Source organism: Perca flavescens, chromosome 23 (genome assembly GCF_004354835.1).
Source record: "Perca flavescens isolate YP-PL-M2 chromosome 23, PFLA_1.0, whole genome shotgun sequence".
NCBI classification, from domain to species: domain Eukaryota; kingdom Metazoa; phylum Chordata; class Actinopteri; order Perciformes; family Percidae; genus Perca; species Perca flavescens.
The window spans coordinates 8,647,022-8,673,898 of record NC_041353.1 but is presented as its reverse complement, the minus strand read 5'-3'; the positions used below and the strand labels follow the sequence as shown (position 1 = coordinate 8,673,898).

General features: G+C 42.0%; 1 protein-coding gene across 1 annotated transcript; it reads left to right on the top strand.

Annotated features, from left to right (window-relative positions):
* The first annotated feature begins 1,154 nt into the window (after positions 1–1,154).
* kdm7aa (lysine (K)-specific demethylase 7Aa) lies at positions 1,155–26,554 on the top strand. The gene is made up of 18 exons (XM_028571029.1): positions 1,155–1,290; positions 9,217–9,302; positions 10,341–10,458; positions 10,916–11,076; positions 13,901–14,042; positions 14,714–14,900; positions 15,334–15,496; positions 17,321–17,408; positions 17,516–17,622; positions 17,922–18,013; positions 18,217–18,303; positions 19,149–19,400; positions 19,565–19,686; positions 20,521–20,669; positions 20,777–20,871; positions 22,459–22,646; positions 23,290–23,669; positions 24,454–26,554. The coding sequence occupies exons 1-18, from the start codon at positions 1,193–1,195 to the stop codon at positions 24,540–24,542; spliced, it is 2,604 nt and encodes an 867-aa protein (XP_028426830.1). The 5' UTR covers positions 1,155–1,192; the 3' UTR covers positions 24,543–26,554.
* The last annotated feature ends 323 nt before the right edge of the window (positions 26,555–26,877 follow it).

Here is a 26,877-nt window from a genome sequence, read left to right as displayed (position 1 = left end):
CTGCACACCAGACATGAAGTTGCACTACTCACACTGACAAAGAAGACCTAATATTAAGGCATGATAATGATCTACCACAGCCAACTGGTGCAGGCTGCTATTATCACCTTGAGGACAAAGGAAATGTTTACATCTTGCTGCAGGCTGAGAATGCACCAAAGAGTTTTTATATATCTGCAGATGAACTGGCTGAATCACATGTGTCTTCCGTGCAGTGAGTGCTCTCTGCATGCACCAGGGCCTGCTTGCCTATGCAGAGCAGCACAGATGGGCGTGTGGGGGGATGGGTACTGTCAGCTCACAGATCAAGCTGTGGGGTCGGTGGTCCCATTGCTATTCACCACACAAGCACGTAGGGCATGTCAGACATGCTCTTAGGAGACATACCAGGGGCGGATGTTGTGTTTTGGTTATGCTGTGCTGCAATGTCTCCCATAGGTTAAGAATATTCTCAGAGGAACTCGCTCTTTCCTGATGAGAGGTGTGAGAACACAACACAAGGAAGAAAAACTCTGCAACTGTGCAAATATTCTGCTGATAGAGCAGATTTTGATTGGGTGACATAATTTGTTTTCTTTACATCACATCAGCTTTGCTTTTTGCTTGCTGATTGGCTATGTCAGCACTGATGCTGTACATTTTGAAGTATATAGTTGATGCAAGTTTTAATCACCCAAGACTAACACTTTTTACACATGGCTTAACAACATAGCCTATAATGTTTTTTTGTTGTAAATTTCCATCACCTTAAATGGAGTTCCAGTTTTATATTAAATAGATACTTTTAAATGCCTGTGCATCAATGCATATGTATTCATGCATATTTGTCATCTTGGCAGTGTGAAATGATTGTAAAATATAATTGACCCACTAAGGCCTATGTATGAGGCTCACCATTTTCATTTATTTAGTTTTAGTTTAAAAAGCATCCGATTTTGCTGAACATAAGTCTCAGACTGTAATATTGACAAAACAACAACATTGTCATTCCTTTGTTGGAAAAAGTTTGTGTCTATTGTTGGTGTGCCTACTCAACCAGATGGAAATGGATCGTTTGGAAACTGACGTCAGACGTGGGATTGCCTAGAATGGAGACTCTCGTAGAGGCTCGGCTCTCCCCTCGGGTGTTTCCGGACCGTGGGTGAAATCCCCGCCCCGCTTCATTCCTGCGTTGTTTAGGAACACTAGGAAGATGGCGGCGGCCCCGCTGTACTGTGTCTGCCGGCAGCCCTACGATGTAAGCCGGTTTATGATCGAGTGCGACATCTGTAAAGACTGGTTTCACGGCAGGTATGTAGGTTATAATGTCCTTTATAGATGTGGCTTGTTAGACGCGACAAACACTGATTGTTTATTAAAGAAACGCGACGGCTCGCTAAGCGGTGTTGACTGGTAGCTAGCTTGCTAACACTAGCGGTGGACGACGGGGGTTTTAAACCGTCTATTGACACGACTTTACGAAAGAAAGTGTGGTGTCTTTCCCTAAAATTGGCTTGAATTGAATCCATTGTTCCGCCAGTTAGACTAAAACATACGACTTGTACATGGTCTGTGTAATGATGTTGATTATCAACATTATTGACTCAAATGGAGTCAAATAGCAAATAGTTTTTCATCTACTAATATGTGGATCTATCAGAATTGCCGAGCTGTGTTAGTCAACCTGAGTGATCAGAAGCTTGGCGGGGCCATTGTGACATAGAAAAAGCTGCATGTTTTCCAGCTCCTTTATGTCGCTTCTGTGATAAATTTAATGCTGGTTTTTACTGTGATTTTTAACGGATGAAGAGCTTGTTTAACCAGTCGTTGTATACCAATCTGGCTTACCAAGGTAGGTTACTCAAGGTAATGGCAACCACTGCCAACCTTTTACATTTCATAAACAACTTCTGTTTGTTTGGACAGAATCAGATAGTTATTGTTATACCTAATTAGTTAACATTCAATTTTAATACATACTAATTTCCAGCTGTCTATGCAGTTTGAGCGTTTTGTATTTTTAGTGGTTAACTATATTAGATGGCAAAAGGTAGAGAACAAGGAGCGTGTTATGGTCGGGCTTTTGATTGACAGCTTGAGAAATTTAAATCCCCCTTTCAGGCAGAGGAGGCACATGGCGGGGACCCCTAGTGGCGAACAGGGGGATTATTTAAAGGTACCAGGCAGACATATTCCTGGACTGCTCATGGTCGTGTTTTGTCCAATTTTCTAATTTTTTAAGGGCCTCGCCTCATTTCTGATTATAAGTAGACCCGTGATATTGTAGTTGCTTTTTATGATTCATGCCGTGTGTTGGTGGGTGGTCGGTGGCTGTCAAAATTATAATGAGAATTATATTGTTGCGTAATGAAGCACATTTGTGTCTGAGCATGTATGGAAAAATACATTGGCAGATTGCAGTTGTGCATGCTCTAGTCCTTACCCGATACTGTGATGAACACCCTACTCTTTGGGGTCAAGATCATTCTGTACTGTTTTGGGGTGACACAGTGACCTAGTTAGTTGTACTTTTTTAATTGAATGATCAGGTTTAACCCATTTTATAAAGCCTGCTGAGGTGACTATTATTAAGGCAGGCAGCTGTTGTGTAGCTCACCTTGTGCTCTGATACTGAGAGAAGGAAGATAACAAGATTTTGCCAGGGTGATGAAAGAACATGTTATAATAATTGTGAAATAACAAGTTGTGTGTCAGACACAGGTAACCAGAAAGATCTTACTTTGTTTAACTGTCACTTTTTATCGATGTGGCCCTAATTCCATAGGCCTGACTCAGACAAAAGTGAGGAATACCCCATTCTTCAGTATCTTAAATCTGCCTGTGTGGGCACATCCCCACGGCAACTGTTTATGAATACAATAATCTGTTCTATAATCTTGCTTGTGTTGAAATGTCGGAAGCCATTGCGTAACCACATTAAGTGCGCTGCCAAAAAACTTGCCAGCCAGAATTTGTGATGTGTCAGAGCCAAAAAAGACTGGCTGGCTGTGTGTCATGTGCTAGCAAGAAAAGGAACAAATGTTGGAGCTTCCCCCCATTGATGACTAATAAGCAGACACACACACAGAGAGCAGAGCTCCAAAACCAGCAACATTTTCTGCCTCTTTCCCACGAGGCTGGCCAGAAGGAAAGGGATATTCTCTGGCTGTTGATGATGGAAAGGAGCTCAACCTCCCGGTGCCTGTTTGTCAGTTTGCTAGCTGAGTTGCTGTTTGTGTGGGAGACTTTGTTTTGCTGCCTCAGTTTCTGGAGAGTGTCCTGTTTTCCATCACCTGTATCTTCTCAGCATCTCAGTACACAATACAGCCTGGGACTTTTACCGGATGAGGACTTGGGCATGGTTAGCCAACACTGTATGGTTCATCTGTAGTAGTAGTGAACAATGAGGTAAACTAGAAAGCAAAAAGAAGATTAGATAATACTGATCCACTCTGGGTATTTGCTGATATCGAGTATTGAGCTCTCTTTTCCGGGGCGCCCTCTTAGTTTACTTGGTTGAGCGTGCACCCCATGTATTAAGAATCGGTCCTTACTGCAGTGGTCCAAGTTTGATTCAGACCCGTGGCCCTTTTGATGCATGTCATCCCCCTCTCTCCCACTCTTCTGTCTTCAGCTGTCCTCTCCAATAAACGCCAAAAAAGCCCAAAAATAATTTACAAAGAAGCTGTTGTTACAACAGTCATTGTAATACATTCTATAGCATTGGTACTTCATACTAAATTAAATGATGGGCAAATTATAGCACTTTTAATGTTGTGTGGCGCGCCCTGGATCCCCTGATACAGCGCATACCAACCTTTGTTTATTTGACTGCACATCACAGGTTTGATATGTCTGGGAATCTTGAAACTGATCAACCAAAGACTGATTTCCCTTGTTGAAGAGTTTTATCTGAAAAATCTTTAGAAGCAATAAAACTATCCACCATTTCACAAGAAAAATGTATGATTTAAAGAAATAAAAATAAACCATAAGTTGGTGTAACATAAACAAATTTTGGGTTTTCTTCTGTCCTCTCAATCTTCTTCTTCTAACCAAGATTTGTCTTTCAGTCCCTAGGTTGCCTACCACTACCCTGAAATATTCCTTTAGGCATCAAAGCCCACTACTAAAGCCTGTGGTTTGGATTACAAATGTTAGATTGAACCCTGTTATTTACCATTTACAGCCTCACCTAATTACAAGACCTGCTTCTGTAAATGGGTTGTTTCCAGTGTTTCCAAGATGCCAATTTACGTCAACACTATGGATGTTGGCTAGCTGGAACTACTCACTGGGTCACGTCAGATCACAGGGTTTACCCCTGTGTAGGTGTCAGGCACTCCAGTCAGACCGTTGTCTGGTGTGGGTATAGGCGGTGGGGGTGGTGATAGACTAGCAGGGCTCAATGGGACTGTGAGGGAATGATTGATGGCCACTCCAGCTAGCCAAGTTCAATGCACGATCCGTCAGTGTCGCACAGATTGTGAGCACGCTAAAGAGAGATGGATAGCCTCTACAGAGTGCCTTTTTAGTGTTTACGCTAAGTGGATGGATGAACGAGTGGAAGGATTTTTCTTTTTCTTCCACTGTTGTCCATGAAACAAACATTTTAGATAATCTGTTTAGATGTCTGATTAGTTAATTGACATTGAAGTAAAGAGCAGCCTCATAGCTCCTGTTTAAAGCTATGTTTACATTAATTAGCAAGGCTGTCTCTGGGGTCAGGGAAACTGCATTACATCCAGCTTAATCAATGTTGATTAGGGGTCAACAGCCTTGTGTATTGATTAGCAGTCAGATTGAATCATGATATTAAAGCTATAGCGTCTCTGCTATAAAATTAAGATCTTAATTTAGAAATGTCACTCTATAAATAGGAGTAGTGTAATGGGGAGTAGCTTAGGATCTCTCTGTGCCATACTGAATCCAAAATCAATGAAATACTGTAAAGACTGGCTGAAATATAATTTGGACAGCTAGTCCATCTTTGGGTGAGTTCAGAGTTTGTTGGCTGATGTTTTTCAGCAGCAGACAGTCACAAGACTGATGACTTTGTAGGTTTTACAGGGGCACTGGGGGCCTGAAGACAACCATGTTGAAGACGTGTGAAAGTAGAGCCCCAGTGCTTGGAGCCTCAAGGCAGCTCAACCTGCACGAAAACAATTAAGTTGTTAAAACTCCCCAGGGCTCCCTGATGCCCCATAAACAACAAAGTGATCCTCTTTTGTTGTTTACCAGCTGACTACAGAGAGTTCTCTTTCAAGCTGTAACCACTGCAGAGATGTTAGGTTGCTTTTATGCACAGATAGCTAAAATTATTTAACCAGTAAGGCCAAAATGACCGATCCCTATCCATCTGTCAGGGCTCAGTGGCTCTTACTGCTGTCCAAGTCCAGCATTGTTTATGTAAGCTTCGGTTGAGTGCATTAGGGAAAAGGACCGGAGGAGTCAGGTGCTCCTCTGGGGTAGATAAAGATAGCCAGGTGTGTTTAACTGCCCTCATCTCCTCTCTATCTCTACCACCCATCCATTAGGGATCTGCCGATTCTCTAATGTAGGCGTGTCGCCGCCCCATGTAGAGCGGTTATTTAGAGCTGAAAATAATGGTGATGCCCGCCTCCAGCCTTTGTGTTTCTGCACTGATCATGGAGGACAATGAACCCCTCACAGTGCATGCACTAATGAATAAGCCCTCTCAGTCACACAGGATGAGGCCCTTGATGAGAGGAAGTGAAGGGAGAGGGGCTGTTGATGGCAGGGGTTTAGCCAAGTACACACATCTCCTCTTATTCACAAAGGGATGTTTTGCTTTGTAATCGGCTGCAATGCCGTCACAGAATAACCCTCCAGTCTGGCGAGGTTTTGTTTTTATCTTTGCAAGACATATTGACTGTACTCTATGTCACCTTCTATCACAATATGCTCTGTTTTTGTTCTACATCATATGAGATAACACTATCTCGTTAAGTGTTAAGATGACGGCAGTTCAGTTGTCTCCAGTCTTATCCTCGCTCTGATTGCTTTCTGAGCAAATGAGGTTCACGTTGGTGCAAAAACTGTTTGCACGCTTTGCAGTTATGCAATACATCATTGAGTCTGAGCAAGGCAGGAAATACTTGGCCCTCATTCCCCCTCAGCTGAGTTTCCTCCCCCCCAACCCCTTTACATTCTGTACCTCAAGTCCACACAGTTTCCCCAGCTTCAGTGCCTTATTATGCATTAATCATTTCAGGTGACAGATAAGCTGAGTCAGACTGGCGTATGTGGCACAGTGCCCTGATTTCCTACTGTGGCATTACATAAAGGAAAGTACCAAGTGAGCTGAGGACAACAAGGTCACCTCGGTCGAGATCATGCTGCTCTCACACATCTCAACCGACCAGGGCCGGCAGCACAGAGCTGTGACTCATGCTTTCCCCCAGCGAAGAGCCACATGTGAACCAAGATTCCTGATACATGAGCTAGGCTAATACTACAGCCAAGCACTCACAGTGTTATTGTTGTTCATCTGCAGTAGCACTTCTTTTAAGCTTTTTTTGTGTGCCATTTCCTATTTTCATAGTTCTTTTGGATGTTGGGAGTAACTTGTAAAAAAAAAAAAAAAAAAAAAAAAACAACTCCAAAATAAACAGGCCTACTTAATGGCAAATCAAATATTCCATCAGTAAATATATTTTGTCTCAGGATAATTGTGGCAACTAAATGCACGTTAGGACAAAAATCTTGGCAGCTGTCTGCATTACAAACACTGTTTTCAACAAGTTTGCAGTGCAGCAAATGATAGCACCAGGTTACATGTGGTAAACTGGGGAGAGGCATCTACTGTTTATATCCTGTTAGTGCACCAGGATGATTGGGGCCAGCATTCACACAAGCTCACCACTTCCTGATGAGTTAATGGCTCTCGGCTTTATTTCCTTTTACAGCTTCCTGCAATTTCTTGTAGATCAAAGCTGATAGCAGGAGTGGTCAGCTCCATCTCTCCTTGCAGGCGTTCACCTTTCCAAAACAGACAATATATGAGCCACAAATCCATTGTTTACACCCTATGCCACTATGCTAGCTGTCAAACCTAAACTTCACTGGCTTGTCGATGGTTTGAAGATGGCAAATTTTAAGTTTCAAGTGAGTGTGCTTGAAGTTTTGTTATGGTTGCATATCTTTGTTTCCTTCTTAGGGTCAGCCATCACAGTGCTAATGGTGCTTAGCGACATGTGTCTAAATGAGCCGAATTGAAAACAAGCAGTGGAAGGGAAGGTTGGATTAGTGCAGTTGTTGCTCTGTGAGTTAGTAAAATGTTGTTGTTTTTAAAGTCTGATCTCACTAGCAGTGACAAGTCTGGATTTACCAAATGTGTCTCTTAACTGGCTTCAAATCATATTTTTCAGTCTACATGTTACCCATCCAAACATCCAAGTTTTTTTTATGGTGGTGATGTTTCTGCGTACATATGGACACACCAATAAGCGTCTGAGCGGAGTAAAGAAATGTCCACGGACTGTAGGAAGAGTATCGCACAGTTATTTCCAGGTCAAGTGGGGACATACAATATGACTTGTCTTCAGATCTCAAAAGTGTGTGCGTCCGTCCTATCCCTCACATAACGTAACCATTAAAACGACCTGTACACATGCTTGATTCACACAAACATGCAGTTTTTCTAACTCTAAATGCTGTTGGTTTCCATTTAGCCTGAATGGCAACTTGGTTGCTGTTCATGCTGCTCTGGAATGGGGCTCTGGTATGCAACAGAGGAATGCATGTGTGTTGGTGCCTGTGGTTTGGCTGCTGCAGGACAGTCGGGGGTAGCAGTATGTGTGACACTGTTGCAGATCCATCCATGGGGGAAAAAAAATCTGTACAAGCAGTTGATGCTCAGCCAAGATTTTTACCTTATTCTGCATTCACTTAATGATGGCAGATTGGGAAGAATGTAACTAGCCTATTAGTTACATTATTTTAATATTAGTTGCATCATTTTAATAGCCTAAATAAGCTACTTTTGCAGAGTTGCGTATGTGAAGTGGTTTATTTAGCTGAATCGATTATTGTAGTGTTCATATCAGGTTTTACTTGGATGTAACTGCCAGCTATGGTTCCTGTGCAGCCATTTCACCACTCTTCTTGTAGTCAGATATCTTCAACTCTGAATTACAACATGGAGGGTGATGTGAACACTTTATCTGACTTGATTGCTCGAAAATATGGTTTAAACGATATGCACGTGGCATTAAAAAGGGGCTAGTACCATGCAAGTGCCCTTACGTTATTATTGGGCCAAAGCTTTGAAATGTGCTTCAAGTTTCTTGCTCCGGTCTCCAGTAAGGCATCAGTTTTAGGACATTTGTTGGAAAAATTGATCAGAGCAAAGGTAGTTTTCCAGACCCAAACTGTACTTTCTCAGTGTTTGTTTATCCCAAACTTGTAACCCCTGGTAACACACACAGTGTTTGACAATTTGACATTAGCTTGTATGTCCAGGTCAGACAAAGAACTCATGGTGCCCACAAATGTAGTCACACTCCAAATCACGTTTTATCGACAGGATTTTAGTTCAAGATGTGACAATGATGAAGATTTAGAGTAAGCTAAGCTGCAGCTCATAACTACCTACTTTTACAATGACCCCAAACAGTTTTTGTTTATTTAGAATCAGGTCTTCAAATGACATCATAACAATATTTCTGGTTAAATTAACTGGCAACTATTTTGATAATTGTTATTTGAAATTGATCATTTGTGCAATTTTTAGGTTAGGTCTCTCTTTTTCTTAAAAGGGACAAAACAAGACATTCTAAGGCATTACCTTTGGCTCTGGGAATTGTGATGGGCCTTTTTTTTTGTATAGACCAAATGATTATCAATTAATTGAGAAAATAATCTGTAGATCAATGATTAGAGGTGTGCCGAGATCTCGTCCCACGAGATCTTGCGAGATAAAAATGTGACGAGACTTCTCGTCGAGGTAACGCTTTGTTACGTTATAACCTTGACCGTGGTCATATTTCTTAATTGAAGTTTTCTTTAAAATAGTGTTAAAATCTTGTGTCTCGTCTTGTGAGCTGAGGGTCTCGTCACACCCCTGTTAATGATGATGACAATAATTGTTTTTTGCAGACCAACTGTAAAAACAAAAAACACTTGTCACAAAAATGTGTCCCATGAGATGTTGTTTAAACATGTTGGAAGAAGTGTGAACTTTGTTCTAACTGCATCCTCTGACTCCACCTCCAGCTGTGTGCAGGTAGAAGAGCATCATGCTGTGGATATCGATGTTTACCACTGTCCCAACTGTGATGTCGTACACGGACCCTCCCAGAGTGAGTACTGCTTTTTCTCATTTTTCTTTGCTTTCTGTTTCTCGGTCTCCCTCCTAAAGGCCGTTTTTGTGGTTCTGCGTAGAATCGACGGCGTACCCCCGCAGACCCCTGTGCGTCTACGCCAGACCCTACGGCGTAGCCTGACGTGTACCTCTCGAAAAATGTAACTACACGTCGCGGCCACGCACGTCGCTCGGCCGTGGCTTGGTAGTGTTGCATTTCCCCCTGACTCATTTCCTGGTTCTCCTTCTCCGTAAACATCATGAAATCAAGGAGAGGGTTAACTTTTCCTGCTACAAAAAACACAGGGAGACACTTTGTTTCTGTCACTATGCCTCTAGAGTCAACTTGCTCCGGAGACAATTGCCGTCACTCTCTAACTTTCTCCCTCGCTCTATCACTCACTCACTCACTCACACACACACACACACACACACACACACACACACACACACACACACACGCACGCACAGACATACACATACACATACGCACGCACACACAGACACACGACGGCTCGAGGCACACACCAACGCACAAGTACACAAAGAGTTTTGCGATTGACCCTCCGGAAACCACATACCCCCTAGCGTTCTGGCGGTGAAATGCACCGCGATCCAAAGAAACGCGTTCAACCCCGACGCAGAACTCCGAAAGGGTCACGACGCCGTAGCTACGGCGTGGAGTTTACGCACAACCATAAAACGGCCTTAACCTGTATCTCAATCATCAAAACTGTCCTCTGATTCTCTCTGTATGTTTGACTGGTCACACGGGTAGCCCATAGGGCAGACATTAGTAGGCTAATTGAATGGTGTTGTAAGCCCTCCACTTGGATTGGACAAGCCCCTCCATTCCCATCTCTTAGCTCAGGGGTTGAGTAGTGAATTAATGTCCTTTTTCTATAAAAAAAAAAAAAAAAAAAGTGGTGATGTGCATAATTTACTACTTTGTTGGGAGAACAAGCTACAAAGGGCAACGGCATGATGAAATTAGAACGAAACAACCCTGTGAACCTCAGATGTCTGTCTGTTGTAGTGAAAAAGCGCAACAATGGCCACAGGCACGACTATACAGAGCCAGACGATGGATCGAAGCCGGTGCAGGCTGGCACTCGAGTGTTTGTCCAGGAGCTCCAGAACAGGACCTTCGCCAGGTAGATATCAATTTTGGCACATGTATAGTTATAAATTGCTTCTTCTGACAGCCCAAGGGTCAAGCTCTGTTTATGTCTGTTCAACCAGATAAAGATTTCCTCATAAAGCTGGTTTTGCACTTGATTTTAATGGCAGTCCTTCCGTAGATATATTCCAGTTTGTGCAGTCTCCACGTGGTATCTTTGTAATCGCTGTAACCCTGACGTGTAGTTACGTTATTGAGAAGGCGGTGTAGCCTACAGCCTAGATACGGCAGCTACGTGCTTACGCTCTGAAGCTACACCGTTACCCCTTATCGTAAAACCATAAATCCTCCTTAGGTCAGAAGCTGCTATTACTTTGAATACTGACATAAAAATCATCTTTGTGATGCACCCAAATGTTGCCTTTGGGTCATGACTGTTAATAAAATGGCAATAGATCAAGTTTACTGAACTTCTTATGGTCTTGTTTCAGTGGTGAGGAGATCATGATGCACATGAAGGGCGAGCAGGTGACAACCAGGTACCTGGAGAGGCACGGCTTCAACTACCCCATAGCGGTCACAGAGATGGAGGGCCTGGGACTCAAACTACCAGTCTCTACTTTCTCTGTCAAAGATGTGGAGCAGTATGTCGGTAAGGACACTTCATGATGAACGGGCTTTATTCTGCAGCATAAAACAGTTGCCGTCAGCTGTATCAAATTTACAATAACGCACAACTGTTTATCCTTTGGGGTGGATGTGGGTATACACAGTAGCCTCAGTATGCTTAAAGCTAATGAAACCACCCAACACCAGCCAGCTAAGTGGCCATCGCTGAGCAGGCGCCATCTGAATGTCAATAAGAACAGGTTTCTAGGTTCATGGGGTTTTAACCCACTTATCAGGCATCAGGCAATGGCTGAATGAGTTCTAAATGAGTGATGGCTAAGCTTTCACTACCCTCTCTATGACCACTACGCTTCCTTATTGAAACAGCCTGCCACTTCCCAGCTCCTATTACAAGCCCATTACCAAGCCCACTGACGTTTTTATCATTAAGTTCAGATTACAGACTCCCCCTCTCACTAATTCTCTCCCTTCCTTGCCATATTGAGCATTAAGCCAAGGCACAGGTGTTGTGACCAGGGACTAAGTGTTGGGTTGCATTTCTTACAGTTAGAAGACAATGAGTCAACAGGATTGAACCCTGATGTCTTCTGTGTGTTGCCAACAAAGTGTGTGGCCAATGATTGGGCCCAGTGATAGAGCATCGATGAATGGTCAGTGGAAGTCTTATAATGGACTCAGAATGATTGATCAGTCATAAAAAAGATGTAAGATTTGGGGCATGCTGGTTTAGGCACATAGCATTTAACAGCCACATCAACGCTTTAATTGCGGCCAGGCACCTGTGTTGTTTTACTTCACTCTCCCCATATTCTCCCTATATTGTCACGACTAAAATGCTTAACGAGATATAAAAAGCTTTATATAGTGCAATACTCAGCCAAGTAAATAAGATCAGAGTGACTCCCTCTATAGAAATACTAGATTTAAGCATTAGTTTGATCCTGGGCAGACACTTTATCATGCCAGGCCAACACTACGCATCTGTGGGATTGCAAAACTACCTTTTTGAAGAAGCTGCTGGATAACGCTCAAGAAATAACATTTAGACTTTTCCTATAAGGTTTTTGTGGCCACCAGCTGCATTAAGTACTGCAGTGCATCTCCTCCACATGTACTGCACCAGACTGGCCAGTTCTTGTGGTTGTTTTTGCCATCCTGTACCTGTCCCTCAGGTGTGATTTTTGGATGTACCGATCCTATGCAGGTGTTGTTATACGTGGTCTGCCACTGTGAGGACGATCAGCTGTACTTCCGGTCTCCCTGTAGCGCTGTCTTAAGCGTCTCACAGTAGGGACATTGCAATGTATTGCCCTGGCCACATCTGCTGTCCTCATGCCTCCTTCACCGTGCCTAAGGCACGTTCACGCAGATTAGCAGGGTCCCTGGGCGTCTTTCTTTTGGTATTTTTCAGAGTCAGTAGAAAGGTCTCTTTACTTTCCTAATTTTCTTTTAACAGTGACCTTAATTGCCTACCGCCCTTAAGTTAAATGTTGTTCATTAATTGTTTATGGTTCAACAAGCATGGAAAACGGTTTAAACCCTTTACAATAAAGATCTCTAAAGTTATTTTTGATTTTTACAAAAGTATCTTTAAAATACAGTGTCCTGAAAAAGGGGCGTTAATTTTTTTGCTGAGTTTATATATTATTGTATATCACACAGAATTAAAAAAAAAAAAAAATGCAATGCACCATCCTAATATTTAGTAAAAAGAATAACTCGTGGTGGTGCAATGCCATATTGATAGTAAAGCGCTTTAAACTGCAGAGTAGAGTTCATGATTTAAATCATCAATTTAGAAATGGATGATTAATGAGAAAAACAGTTCAACTTAAAATAATTTTAAATGAATGCAGTAAGAAAAGAGTTTCTGGTTCAAGAATGTTGACTGAGACATATTTGCAACACCTTAGGTAATGACTACTTTGACATTACTGGGTGTCATAATATATTATCGAGCTAGTTCAGTAGGGGTGTTGATTCAGTTTTTTGTCTTGCTGTTGGGTTTGTAAAGCTGGTGTTGTGTGGTTTCTAGGCAGCTTAGTCTCTCACTGTGTGACTGACTGACCTTACTCCAGCTGTTCTCTGTCATCAGACGCTGGCCAGCTGTGTGTGTGTGTGTGTGTGTGTGTGTGTGTGTGTGTGTGTGTGTGTGTGTGTGTGTGTGTGTGTGTGTGTGTGTGTGTGTGTGTGTGTGTGTGTGTGTGTGTGTGTGTGTGTGTGTGTGTGTGTGTGTGTGTGTGTGTGTGTGAGAGACAGACATGCAAAGGGGTAATAAAAAAACAAAAAAGGGGAGTGGGAGGGGTGTGGGGAAAATACAACAACCAGCTGTCTTGCTACACACACTGCACCCCGGCCCAATGTGTCACCCGAGTGTGATTTGTAGTGGCCCAACTGTTAGCTGTGTTCTACGAGTTTCCGCTTCTTTTCCCTTTTTTAAGCATCTGTTTTCTGTCTCATACGCACCAACACACCACATGAAACCTAGGCACACACTCTTTCTCACATCTATACGTGTATTTCTGTCAACGCTTGAGGCCTCCAAAGCACACACAGACATTGAACGCAGCACCTCCACCCACACCTCCTCAGGGACTGGTGGTCTGAACAGATTGACAGATTGTCTCGCTTGCCTCCATGTACAACCCCTCCCCACGCTGCCATATTGGTGCCAGTTTCCCTCAGGACTTGATCTCTAAAAGCACATGGAGATGCCAGAGGACAGCAGACCCTAGTGAACCCCACACCCACTCAGCAGCCAATTAAAGAATTGAAGATCTTTTTCATTCAGGGGTTACTGACTTCAGAACTTCTCCATATATAATGTAGACTTATCTCCCATGTAGGTGGCGACAAAATCATCGATGTGATAGATGTGGCACGGCAGGCGGACAGCAAGATGAAGCTCAGCGAGTTTATCAAGTATTACACCAACCCACATCGACCCAAAGTCCTCAACCTCATCAGCCTGGAGTTCTCTGACACTAAGTAAGCTATGCTCAAGTCTGTTGACTCTGTTGGCTAAAACAACCGCTTTAGTTAAAACGATCCCTAATAAACACTGGCAGTACGTTACAGTCAGTCATGTCACACTTGAGAAAATGCTTATATAAACCAGCATTAGCTGTGTTGCAAATATGTGTGTATCTATAGCCTCTTTAACACGCTTTCTGAAGCTTTCAGTTGTATTAGGTGGAAGGATTTTTTGTTTTGTCAAACTACTGTTTCCAAAGTCAAAAATGACCTTACATACTATTCACAATTTCCTTTATCAATTATCAGGAGTTGTATTAATTGTTGACAATTAAATTCCAGTGCACTTGCATTTTAAAATGGAAGTTGCAGTCATAACTTAGTTGCATCTTTATGCAAAAAATCTATATTTCTAGTCAGTAAAACAATGTCCCACTATAGCCTGATCGATACAATTTATTCTTTTTTTGGCTGATATTGATATTTGGGAATTTAAAAAAAAATCCAATAAAGATACATAGAGAGATAGTACATTTTACATAAACACACAACATGCATGTTAACCTTGCTCGTGCTTGGATCATCTTTTTTTAGGAATGTTAAGACTTTCCTATCTGTATTAATAACTTTATCAAAATCTAACCTTCCTTTTTTCACTTTTTGCCTGGCTCCAACCACCCACTAAGGATGTCAGAGTTGGTGGAGGTTCCTGACGTGGCTCGTAAGATGTCCTGGGTAGAGAACTACTGGCCGGACGACTCCTTCTTCCCCAAGCCCTTTGTCCAGAAGTACTGCCTTATGGGGGTTAAGGACAGCTACACAGATTTCCACATAGACTTCGGAGGAACCTCTGTCTGGTACCATGTTCTCTGGGTGAGTGTTTGCATGAAGAAGAGCTGAATGTATTTGGAAATCGGGCAAGAATTGATGACACGTTCTAGGCCAAATAAACTACTGTTTTGTTGTTAAATCCAACACCATGCTTCCCTATCATTTGTCAAGCTGAAGGGATTTTTAGTGCATTTGTATATACTGAGGTATTTAGGACAGGCAGTCACTGCTGATTTGGCTAACACTTGCTGAAAGGTCACCCCGCTTCTCACATCACATCTATTCATCAAGCAGCTCCGGGGGCAGCACTGCTGCGCTCATATTGATGATCTCACCCTTCTCCTTTTTATAAACTAAAGCGGACATTCATTTCAATGTGTTTGTGGGTTAGCAGCATCACCACCACAGCTGCCATGTTCAAACATAGTGTCATTACAGTGTGTTGATTTTTAACTCCTCTTCATCTGCTTTGCAGGGTGAGAAGATCTTCTACTTGATCAAGCCCACTCCCGCCAACCTTGCACTATATGAGGTATGGAGCTCCTCGCCCAATCAGAGCGAATTGTTCTTTGGGGACAAAGTGGAGAAGTGCTACAAGTGTGTTGTGCCCCAAGGAACCACCCTGCTCATCCCTACAGGTCTGTGGTTTTGTTTATGCTTGCCTGGAATTCCTTTGAATGTTTTAGTCTAGTGCGGACTTTTAGGGTGCTTTCACGCCTGTAGTTTGGTTCATCTGGTGACTGACAGTAGGTCGACCCTATGTTATGAATTTATGAATTACAAACGGATAGAGACAGGATGAAAAGGAGGCAACTTGTACAGCAATATTAGGCAAGGCAGTAACTGTTGGATCGCTATGTTATGCATTTTTTAATGGACTTAATGAGCTGCCAAAGTACACAGAGTAGGATACAAGCACAACACACTGCAGTTTTTACTGCTTTTGACTGTCCGATTGATAAGGAAAAATCACTCAAGTGCTGATGCACGTTACCAAATGATTTGCATAAATACAAATACATGGTTTATTATAAGATCGCTTCCTGAACAGTTCTCAATCAGCAGATGGATTTAATAGTAGTTCAGCCTTTGAATTCATGCTGAAATCAAATATCCACTGTTGCACAACCCTGCTGTTGGTCCGTTTGCTTTCAGACAACAAACACAACTGCACCAGAGTCTGCTCGGAAATGGTCTGAGATCCTCCTTTTCCATCGGTCTCGGACCGATTGTTTGGTCTGTGCCAGGGTTTGATTGAAAGCTTTCAAACCAGAAACAAATGAACCAGGGTTAAGTGTGAAAGCACCTCTAGAGTCTTGGATAATCAGCTACTTTGTGGTTTCCAAGCCCAATAACTTTCAGACACTCGGACAAACGGCTATCTGTGTCACTAATGTTATATCATTGTAGTTGGTGCCTGCCTAACTCTTCTGCACCAACCCAGCTGACTGGTTGTTTGGGTTTGTTTGTCTTTTCACATGCATTCAAAAGTTAAAATAATCCCGCTTCCCATGGCTTCTGCCAGGAAAATACAGGCTTCTTGAAGGTCCTCTGTCATTGCCAAAGGAAAATAACAGAGAGGGAATGTCTTCCTGAGCAACAACCCAAACAGTTCTTAATGATCATAATTGCAATGGAAAAATGAAGAAAAACAGTGCTGTTGTGTAATATGATGAAAGTAGTGATGATGCTGTAGATCACAGCTTTCCTCTTCTTAAATTCCTTTTAACTAGCAGTACTGCTGTTGTTAATTAGAAGTTGTGTTAAGAGGCTAAAATATGTTTTGTTTCTCATGTCACTAACTGAGTATGACATGCTTCTAAAAGTGAAGCTAACGTCTCCAGTCACACAATTGTCCATCCATCAGTCTCTCAATGGACTTTTTAAGCCGATAAAAGTTCCTTTGCACCCAGACAGACAAAGCTCAGTTCAGCCCGTCAACTGCTGGATGTCCTCACTCAGTCTTCCAGCCATGCTTTCTCAGCAGGCTGAAGCAGCATGGTAAAAGAGAGCTTTGGCAGAGAGGGTGTGGAGAGGTGGGAATTAAGTGGGGGTCAGAGAGCACAGTAGGTCAGTCATTCAGTCAGTCAGTCATGCATTATCAGGCCTATCTATCAGCTAACCCCCACCCCTCAGACTCTGCTTTCTGTCACTTTGTTGCATAAAGACCACTGTTTAGCTAAGGGGGAACACATCATTATAATAGACAAACTTATCTTTTTCCTGTGGGAGGACAATAACTTTGTTTTTGTATGTATACATGTGGGTGTTTTGTGCATGGTGAGGCATATACGTGCTGTAAATATCTACATATTTTCATGCAGATCACTCAAACCTACATATTTGATCAAGTGCCCAGCATTAAGGTGTCAATTTACCTGTCCCCTCTTTAAGTGTAATATTGTTGCAAGTCAGTCTGTGGGTAAGTTGTGGAAACATTTGTACTCTGGCGCCCCCTACAGGCTGGATCCATGCTGTTCTCACCTCTCAGGATTGCATGGCATTTGGAGGGAACTTCCTTCACAACCTCAATATTGGCATGCAGCTCAGGTACACAGCTTGGATAATATACAAAAATGATGACGTTAATTTTAATTTGATGTTTGTAACTGTATCACTACTTGAAACTAATTTGTGTTTCTTCTGTTGATTTGCAGGTGTTATGAAATGGAGCGCCGCCTGAAAACCCCAGACCTCTTTAAGTTTCCGTACTTCGAGGCCATCTGTTGGTATGTGGCCAAGAACCTCTTGGAAACGCTAAAAGGTAAGAGTGAAACGTTAATCTGTCCAACACACAATATTAGATGTAAGATCAAATGTAGGTGTTATACACATCAGACCTGTCAGGAAAATAATAATACATAGAAATAAAACAAATAGTTGATAGGAGAAAAAGAAGCTTAATATTTCCCACCAATATCTAAATATGATGCATCAGTTTGGGAAGTTACAGTGCAAAATGATGTACATCTCCTTTTGGACATTTTTTTAATATTTTACTTAGTTTTAAGTTTGCTGTCTGAGATTTGTATAGGTTTAATGCTTGTATGTCCCCCCCTTCAGAGCTACGAGAGGACAACTGTCCACCACCAACCTACCTAGTGGAGGGAGTCAAGGCTTTAATCAGTGCACTGAGGACCTGGTTGAAAAGAGAGGTGAGCATCGGCCACAGTGTTCTCACGGTCCTCTCCGTCTACCTTCACCTGACTCTTCCTCAACTATCTCCAGTCCAGATGGTTATTGTTACACAGTCGTCACCACTGTTTGTTCTTATCGACTGGATGCGTGTCAGTGGCCAACAACAGACTTCTTTCTGTTCACTTCCCCTGTCTGAATGTGGTCTGCTGTGGCTTTGCAGGTGACTGAGCCCACCAGTGAAGTACCAGACCATATCAGGCCTAATCATCTCATTAAAGAGCTGACCAAGGAAATCCGCTACCTGGAGGTAAGATAGGACAAGGAGGAAAGGATATGGGAGAGGGTTAGACCTTTTTTTACACTTAATGCAGGTATTTGTCAGCTCTGAGGAGAGCTAAAGTCATGAACTGATGCATTGGTGCTGGTTTTAAATATAAACTGCGCTGTTTTTAAAAAATATTTGTAGAGCTGATCGTTCTTTCATTTACCGGTGGCAATCGCACGCACATCCATACATGTTTTGCAGGTGTTGAGTAACAAAAAGCTGCACAAACAAAACAAAGTACCCACACATTGCTATCTGTAAAGTAATTAGACTGCTGAAGCTGAAAAGGACAAAGAAAATTCTGATACAGATAAAGGAGGACATGCATTCAAACAGCAATTGGAATATTCAAATATATGAACTTGTGCACCTGTAAATCACTGACTTTGGCAGTAGTCTCGCTTTGCCAGACCTTCCTCCACAGGGCTGCAAAAGAGGGTCTGGCTAGTCCACACAGCATTCCGGGATGGGAGAAAAACGTGCTCTGGTTTATTGGCATTTCTTTAAACCAATCCCAATCGTCATGGGCGGCACTAAGCACGGCACGGAGCCCCGGTGCCGCTGTAAAATAGCCTCGGGAAGAAACTTGTTTTGGTGGAACGTTTACGTTCAAAAGTTGTTTTAGTCGTGCAACAGAAAACTCAGATTGGACAGATAATCTAGCTAGCTGTCTGGATTTACTAGGAGCAGTTAACCATAACCCTCATAAATCAAGCGGAGTTTAAACTTCCAAAACGGCAACGGAGCAATCCCAGAAGTGGAAGGTCATGGATATAGACTACTTTGGTAGAAACATGAGTCCCATTACATTTCGTTTATATCAATAGGAGGAACCAGTCAGTGGTAGCAAGCCAGTGAAGTCTCAGGGAAGTGGGTGTGGATTTCCATCTGGATCAAATGCCTGCCCGGCTACTCGTGCTACGCTGGAGAAGCTGTCCCAGGCCCGCCAGGCGAGAAGGGCCGCCAGGCGGCTGAGGGAGCAGCAGCGGCAGACCCCTAAAGTGCCCTCCAACTTGGACATCTTAGAGCAGCACACCCGGGAGGTGCTAAGGAGGCTGGAGGTGGGGCCGCTCGAGGAGGTGAGCAGTGATTGTTATCTGGCACTTAGAATGCATATCACAAAATCTGCTTTTGATTTTTTTCCCCCCTATAAAACAAAAAAAGTAGCTCAGTGTCGATGCTTCTTGTGGACATAAATATGTAATAGTCTGTTTATTGACTGATGCTGGTCTGTTCAACGTAGGATGCGGCGTTCTGTGCCAAGGTTCGCGGGAAGCTCAACAAAGTGTCAACTGCATCCGCAGCTGCAGAGACTTTAGAGGAGAACCACCTACGGCTAATGCTGGTCAACGGCAGAATTATCAGGTGAGAGCTCACTTCTCTTTGGCTAACAAAGCAACGTTTGTTCCTCCTTATTAATTAAGGCTCAGTCGTCATTCACACAGAATCAGTCAACCTAAATTTGGGAAAATTCTGTCAGATGTAAAATCCTCTTAAGTTTTATTAAAAACTTTGCATCGAATACCATGATATAAATGATAACCGAAACTAGCGTCCAAAAGGAACAACAATATTAACCTTAAATGGCATCAAATTGGCCTTTTATGCAGGACATGAAACAACAGCGGAATTAAATTGCTGTTTGATTCAGATCACAATAAATATTTTAAGAGTTTTGATGATGTGAATCTTTCTATTCTATACTATATGTTATTGTGAAATCTAAATTTTATTTCATCATTCAAATAGAGATGTTCCGATACCAGTATCGGTATCGGCTCCAATACTGCCTAAAACGCTGGTATCGGGAAGTACTGGAGTTTGTGCACCGATCCGATACCACGTAATAAAGCCCTAAAGAAAATCTACGTTAAAAGTAGTTTATTTAGGTTCTTTTTCCATTATAACAGACTGTCAAACTGGAGAATAAAAGAAAGTTCTACGACATTCATTGTTTGTGTTTGTTCATGTTTTACAAAGAGTTTAACTTGAGCCAGACAGCAAAGATAGAAATCATATCACATCCATACAGGGATAGTAGTATACAGTTGTTAAAACATAATAAAATATATGACCCACTGGTATCGGATCGGTACTCTGTATCGGCCGAAACGCAAGTTCAGGTATGGGAATCGGTATCAGGAAGCAAAAAATGGTATCGGACCATCTCTACATTCAAACATGGATCTTTGTGTGCAGAGATATGAGGCGGCCAGGCAGCAGCCCGGTAAAGACGGAGGGTGAGCGGTCATCTCTTGGCCCACCAAAGAGTTGTGTGGACGTCAAGTCGGAGAGGACGCGGCACAGTCAAGAGCAGCACAGCACAGTTGAGAAACTCACACTCTTCAGTAAGTCACCAGTGGCTGCTATTGTTAGTATTATTATTCTTGAACCCAAATTTGAGTGCGTTCATTGTCATCGTTTTAAGCTCATGGCGTGTTCCTGTGTTTCTCAGGTGGTCTGGAGAGGGTGAAGACTGAACTCAGGGAAGAAGTCTCAGGACACGCCAGTGTGTCAGACGTGGATTTAGACAGTGACTCTCCCACAGAGGTAAATACTGAGCCATCTAACGGCATCAAATGGCTTAAAACTTTTGATTTCTACGCTGAAGAATGTGTAGCTCAGACATATTGAGAAGGATTTGGTTGTTGGGAGTCTTAGAACTCCATAATCATTGTTTGGAGCTTTTCTTTGGAGTATTAGTGTCCCTTAAATCCTTGTGTTTTATCCACGGAAAAGTTATACGTTGATTATTTGTTTCATTTATGTATTGGTTTAATTTAACAGGCAGTTGCACATTACATTGCTGTAAATGCACAATGTTTACATACTTAAAAAAAAAAAAAAAAAAAAAAAAAAAGTTTGTAGTTTACAAGCATGCAGAGCAATAATAAAAAGAGAATATTGAGTTTAGTTACAAAAATATATTATTATTATTACAGACAGACATAATTATACTACATTGTTAGGTACTAATTAAAACATGCGGCAAGGCAGCTTTATTTATATAGCACATTTCAGCAACAGGGCAATTCAAAGTGCTTTTCATAAAACATTAAAGAGCAGTTAGAAAACAATTAAAAAACAATAATAAACAAATTAAAAACATTAAAAGACAAGAATAAAATTGATAGTGCAGTATAAGAATAAAAGTTACAGTGCAGTATAAGAAATTAAAGTTAATAAAATAGATTATTTAAAGAAAAGCAACATCAAAAAGATAGGTCTTTAGCTTAGATTTAAAAGAACTGAGAGTTGCAGCGGACCTACAGGTTTCTGGGAGTTTGTTCCAGATATGTGGAGCATAAAAACTGAACGCTGCTTCCCCCTGTTTAGTTCTGACTCTGGGGACAACAAGTAGACCTGTCCCAGACGACCTGAGAGGTCTGGGTGGGTCAAAAGCAGACTAAAAATGTTGTGCAACTATTATTTTTTTGTTTTATTCTCTTGGGTGCCAGCCAGAAGATATCCTGGCAAGGTTTTCTAGTCAACAAACTCAAATGTCGGCCAATACAAAGGATGTATGCCTAAAATGTAAAACAAATTTTTCAACGTTTTAAAGAAGCCAAGTAGCAAAAAGACCATGAACACTCCACTTTGTTTTTCATGTAGTGTATTAACATAACAATGCTGGTATCCATAAACAATAGTAAGACTTAACATAACATTCAGTCCTGAAAACACACAAAATAATGTCTTCTTTGGGCAAACAAAATATACAATACCCCAAAATATGTTTAATTGTTCATCTTTGGCCGAATTAGGTTTTGTGAAAGTGAAATCCATTCAAAGAAAAAACAGCTAGCAGTCAGGCAATGCACACACTGTAGCAGTCAGTCAGCTGATCAGTCCAATAGTTTTTCCCATCACTGACCACGTTTTATGTTGATCTGTGTCCGTTGGCTTGCTTGTCTTGAGTTGAATGGGCTAAACTACCTTGACATTACTAGTTATAGTGATGTAGTAGTATTAGTGATGCATTAAATGCTCTGTGTAGTCCCAGAATTACAAATACAACAGGCAATATCAAAGTGTGCTTTAATGGCACATCAATATCTACGTCTATTGAAATGTATCCAGACTTTTTATGCTGTGATTACTGATGCATCCTTTCTAATTTAAAATGTTTCAATGTAGCGTAAAGCATCATTGTCGTCATCGTCGTCGTCGTCGTCGTCCTCTTCTGACGAGGATTCAGGGAGTTCGCAGGAGGAAGAGGAGGACGAGGAGAAGAAGGGCTTATATCAGCAGAGAGGCTCAGGGCACACCATAGAGCTGGACCAGTCTGGCCAGAAACTCAGGCACAAACACAAACCACTCAAACGGTAAGAAACGCATGCAAAGATGTCCGTCATCATGACGGGACCATGACCCATGGCACCCCTCAAAGCTCAAACGTGTATTATTTTTGTGTGCACTGCAGTGACAACCCAACTGCATTTTACCGCAAACTTGCGACTAGTTAACTTTCTAAAGCGGGCGCAATCACTAGTTTGCCAAGAGTCGGGTCGGTGATTATGAATGTGTGATTGTGTAAAGGTGTTCACGAGATAGATACCAACCTTTCGTCAACTTGTGAATTTTGCCAGCCGTCTTCTCTCCTTGATGGAGACAGACGCTGTGTGCACAGTGGGATGGATGGTGTTTTAAGGCCGGGACACACCAGCCAGACGGCCGACCGTCGACAGAAAATCCAGTCGAGATGATCAGTCGGGTCCCCGAAGTCCAAAAAACATCCTCGGGACACACTGATGCGACACACGACTTGAGAAACGTAATACATCTTCATAGCAGCAGGCGGCGGTGCTAATTTGTATTGTTGCCCAAGAACGTATTTTAAATGGGGTTTTAAAAATATATATATACTGCCAGTGTTGATAGTGAGGTGCACTGCCATACAATAGTCTGTGTGTGGGAAACCCTGCACTGAGAGGTAGTAAATAATCAAGTCCTGTTTGATTCTTGCAGAGAACGTCCTACCTCACCCAGCACAGAAGAGGCCATTCAGGGGATGCTATCTATGGCTGGTCTGCTGTGCTCCTCCAAGCCGGAGAAGGTAGCCTCGTCCCAGGAGCCCTGGTGGTCCAGCTCCAGCCAGTGCTCGCCACTGGAGCAGAGGGAGGAGGCGCAGCACCAGCACCGACTGCAGGGGGACAAGAGCCCGATGGACAGCCAGGGCAACAGCAGCGAGGCCTGGGACAATCAGGGGCTCCCTAGCCCTCTCAGCCGAAGCCACGGCAGCAGCCCAGAGACAGACTACCAGTACTGTGACCCCTCAATGTCTCCACCCCACCCCTCCAAGAGGCACGCCCCCAACCCCCCACCTATCAGCAATCAGGCCACGAAAGGTTTGGAAATCACATTTGTACTTCTTGTGAGCAAAAAGGTGTTGTGACTGTGCAGAGTGATGTATGTGCTGAAGGGGGTAACCTCACCAGTTTAACGTGTATGGATGAGCATGATTTGTGATATCTAAACTACTTTGGAAGCCCTTGTGGTATAATATGCCACAAAGTAAAGTGTGATGTGGAAACTGGAAAGTCTTCAATGACGTATGAGACCTCTCATGCCAAGTTGTATTTGCATATTGCTAGATTCTTTCAATTAAAAATTAAGCTTAGGTAAAGTTAAACTTGGTAATTGAAAATGCAAAGAAAAATGTATTAAAAGATAGGATGTGCGAAAAAGGATTGAGAGCAGCGTTGATGCACAATTATTATGATGTAAAAATGCTTGAGATATGCAGAACATGGATAAAATAAATGAACTGATTAATGTGGAAATAAAGTAAGTTAATACATAGCAACCACTGTAATTTACAAACATGGAAATGTATATTTGTCTTGTAAGATAGTAAATAGTAATAACTATATTTTTAGGGTTTGGAATGTTGGTTAAAAAAAAAAAAAAAAAAGACATTTAACATGCCAACTTGTGCCCTGGTAAATTTAATGTGCATTTTTCACTATTTCATAGACGGACATAAAATATCTGACAATTTACAGACTAAACTGTTACCAAACACTTATTTACAGCACTAGTAGACATGCTTTGTAAACATTCTCTCCTCTCCGTGCTTACTTCTAATGCTGTTCTCCTTTTTGTTCCTTTCCTCTTCTTTTTTTGTTCTAGGCAAGCGGCCCAAAAAAGGAATGGCCACAGCCAAGCAGAGACTGGGGAAGATCCTAAAACTCAACAGACATAATCGCGTCTTTGTGTAACACTCCAAATCTTCAAAAGCAAAATGATGCATGGGGACATTTTCTTGAAGACAAAAAAAAAGGAAACATTGGCGTATTTGTTACGCCAATGACACTTTTTGTGCTGTGGAAATGGAGAAAGAGAAAAAAAAAACGAACACACTGCCTGGAGACTAACTGATTGAATCTTGACACGTAAAACACGCTCACTGTGCATGCTTAGGAGACAGGGTATTGGATATGAAATGAGCAAGTGCACGACTTCACCACACAAGCACACTAAGAACAAAAACAGAAAGGAGCTACAGGAAGCAGAGAGGGACAAGCATGTCATAAAATGTTCTGCTGCAGGGAAAGGTGGATTGAAGCTCCTGCGGGCATTCAAATGGACAAAGGAGATGTAGGAGGTATACCAAACAAACAACAAAATGACTTGCTTTGCTGGGAAGCAGCTTCCGATGCCAAGATCATCTGCATCACATCTTGATATTTACTCTCTCTGCTGAACGAACCCCCCCCGCACAACATTCACTTGCTTCATGTCTATCTGAGACAAACTGAACATGATGGAGGAGCAGATGCAACTGAGCTGTACATCTCGAGCAGGGTCTTTTTCCCCCTCTGGCTCGGAAGATGGAGACGAGGTGCTAAGGAGGATGCGGTGAACTGAAATTTCAAAATGGTGCTTATTGTTTGTACTTTTCTCCACTCATGCTTGTCCCTTCCAAGCCCTCATTCCCCCCCCTTTATCTTAATCACACCAGCAATAATGACTTTGAGGAGAGAAGAAACGGTGAGAGGCAGCACTTTGGTCCATTATTCCCCAATTCTTCTATTTGTAAAAAAAAAAAACTAAATATGTGCATTTCAGAATTGCACAATTTAGTGCAAAAAAAACCTCTCAAATCTGCACTATGTTTAATAATTAGAGGGGAGTCTGTGTCTGAGTGATAATGGCTAAAGGCAAGCTGCTCAAAGTGCTGCCCCTCTGAATTTGTTCAAAATAGGAATTACGAGTCATTCGCTCGGTCTAAAAAAACGATGACAAATGACTCGCCTGATATCCTGCTTAATTTATTTCTTGTTTTATCTGTTGATTTTTTTTTTTTGTGTTATTTGTATGGATTCTGAATGATGTATTTATTAATTGAAAGATAATGATTTTATTATATTTTTACCATAAAGCCTCAGCTAATCTAAGGTTTTTTTTTTTTTTTCCTTTTGATAGGGTTAATTTTTCTTTTTTTATCTTTAACGCATACTTTTTGTAAATGTGGATGTTTTTAGAGTTCATGTGATCATCATTCGTCGAGAACTAATTTACCTACAGCTCTTTTATTACCTTCTATTCTGTCACAACTTTTTAAGCCCCGCTACCCCAGTGAATAGATCCTGTGTTGATTCTTGTCTGTTCTGGTTTCCTCTTCTCCCTACAGTAGCCAGAGGTGTTGGGGCTATGAGTGAATGGAAACTAGGTTAGGTTGGGAAATGTCCGCTTCCATATCTACACCTGAGCTTTTTCAACTAGTGCCAGTTACCTTCAATTATTTCAAGTATTCTGAGCCACTGTGGTCGATCCATTCAGAAGAAGTGAACGTTTGTAGAACTTCAATGGGATGAGTGAGGTTTTTCCGCTTTTTTTTTGTTTGTTTTTTAAGAATACCAGATGTGGGTTTTGCTTGGGATGCGCAGTTCTTCACTCTCAGGGAATGATGCCATGGACATAACCTTTGATTAACCACCAGCCACAACATGGATGCAGACAGGATGCTCTCAGCACTCACTCGAGACTTTACAGATTCACCTCCCGCTTTGGAGATGCTGAGGTTTGTTAGTATTTTTTACTGCTCAAAAAATGATTTCATGGTCGTGGTTTTCAAGTTGAAATAAGCTGTGCTTTAACCAGTCAGTCATTGTACCTTTTACAAATTCTGTTAACATGAACTTGGTATTGTCCCCCCCATTGCTTTCTTATTTTCTTAAAGTGCTCATATTATGCTCATTTTCAGGTTCATAGTTGTATTTAGAGGTTATATCAGAATAGGTTTACATGGTTTAACTTTCAAAAAAACACCATATTTTTGTTGTACTGCACATTGCTGCAGCTCCTCTTTTCACCCTGTGTGTTGAGCTCTCTTGTTTTTAGCTACAGAGTGAGGCATCGCTCTTCTGCTCCATCTTTGTTGGGAATCGCACATGCGCAGTACCTAGGTAAGGACTACTAGCCAGTCAGAAGCAGAATGAGGGCGTGTCACGCTAGCAGCTAGGCGAGCATTATAATGCGTTAAAAGTGACGCACGTTCGTCACGAAAGTAAAGGCTGGCAGAGCAGTTTGTGAATAGTGTTTCCTGTTGGA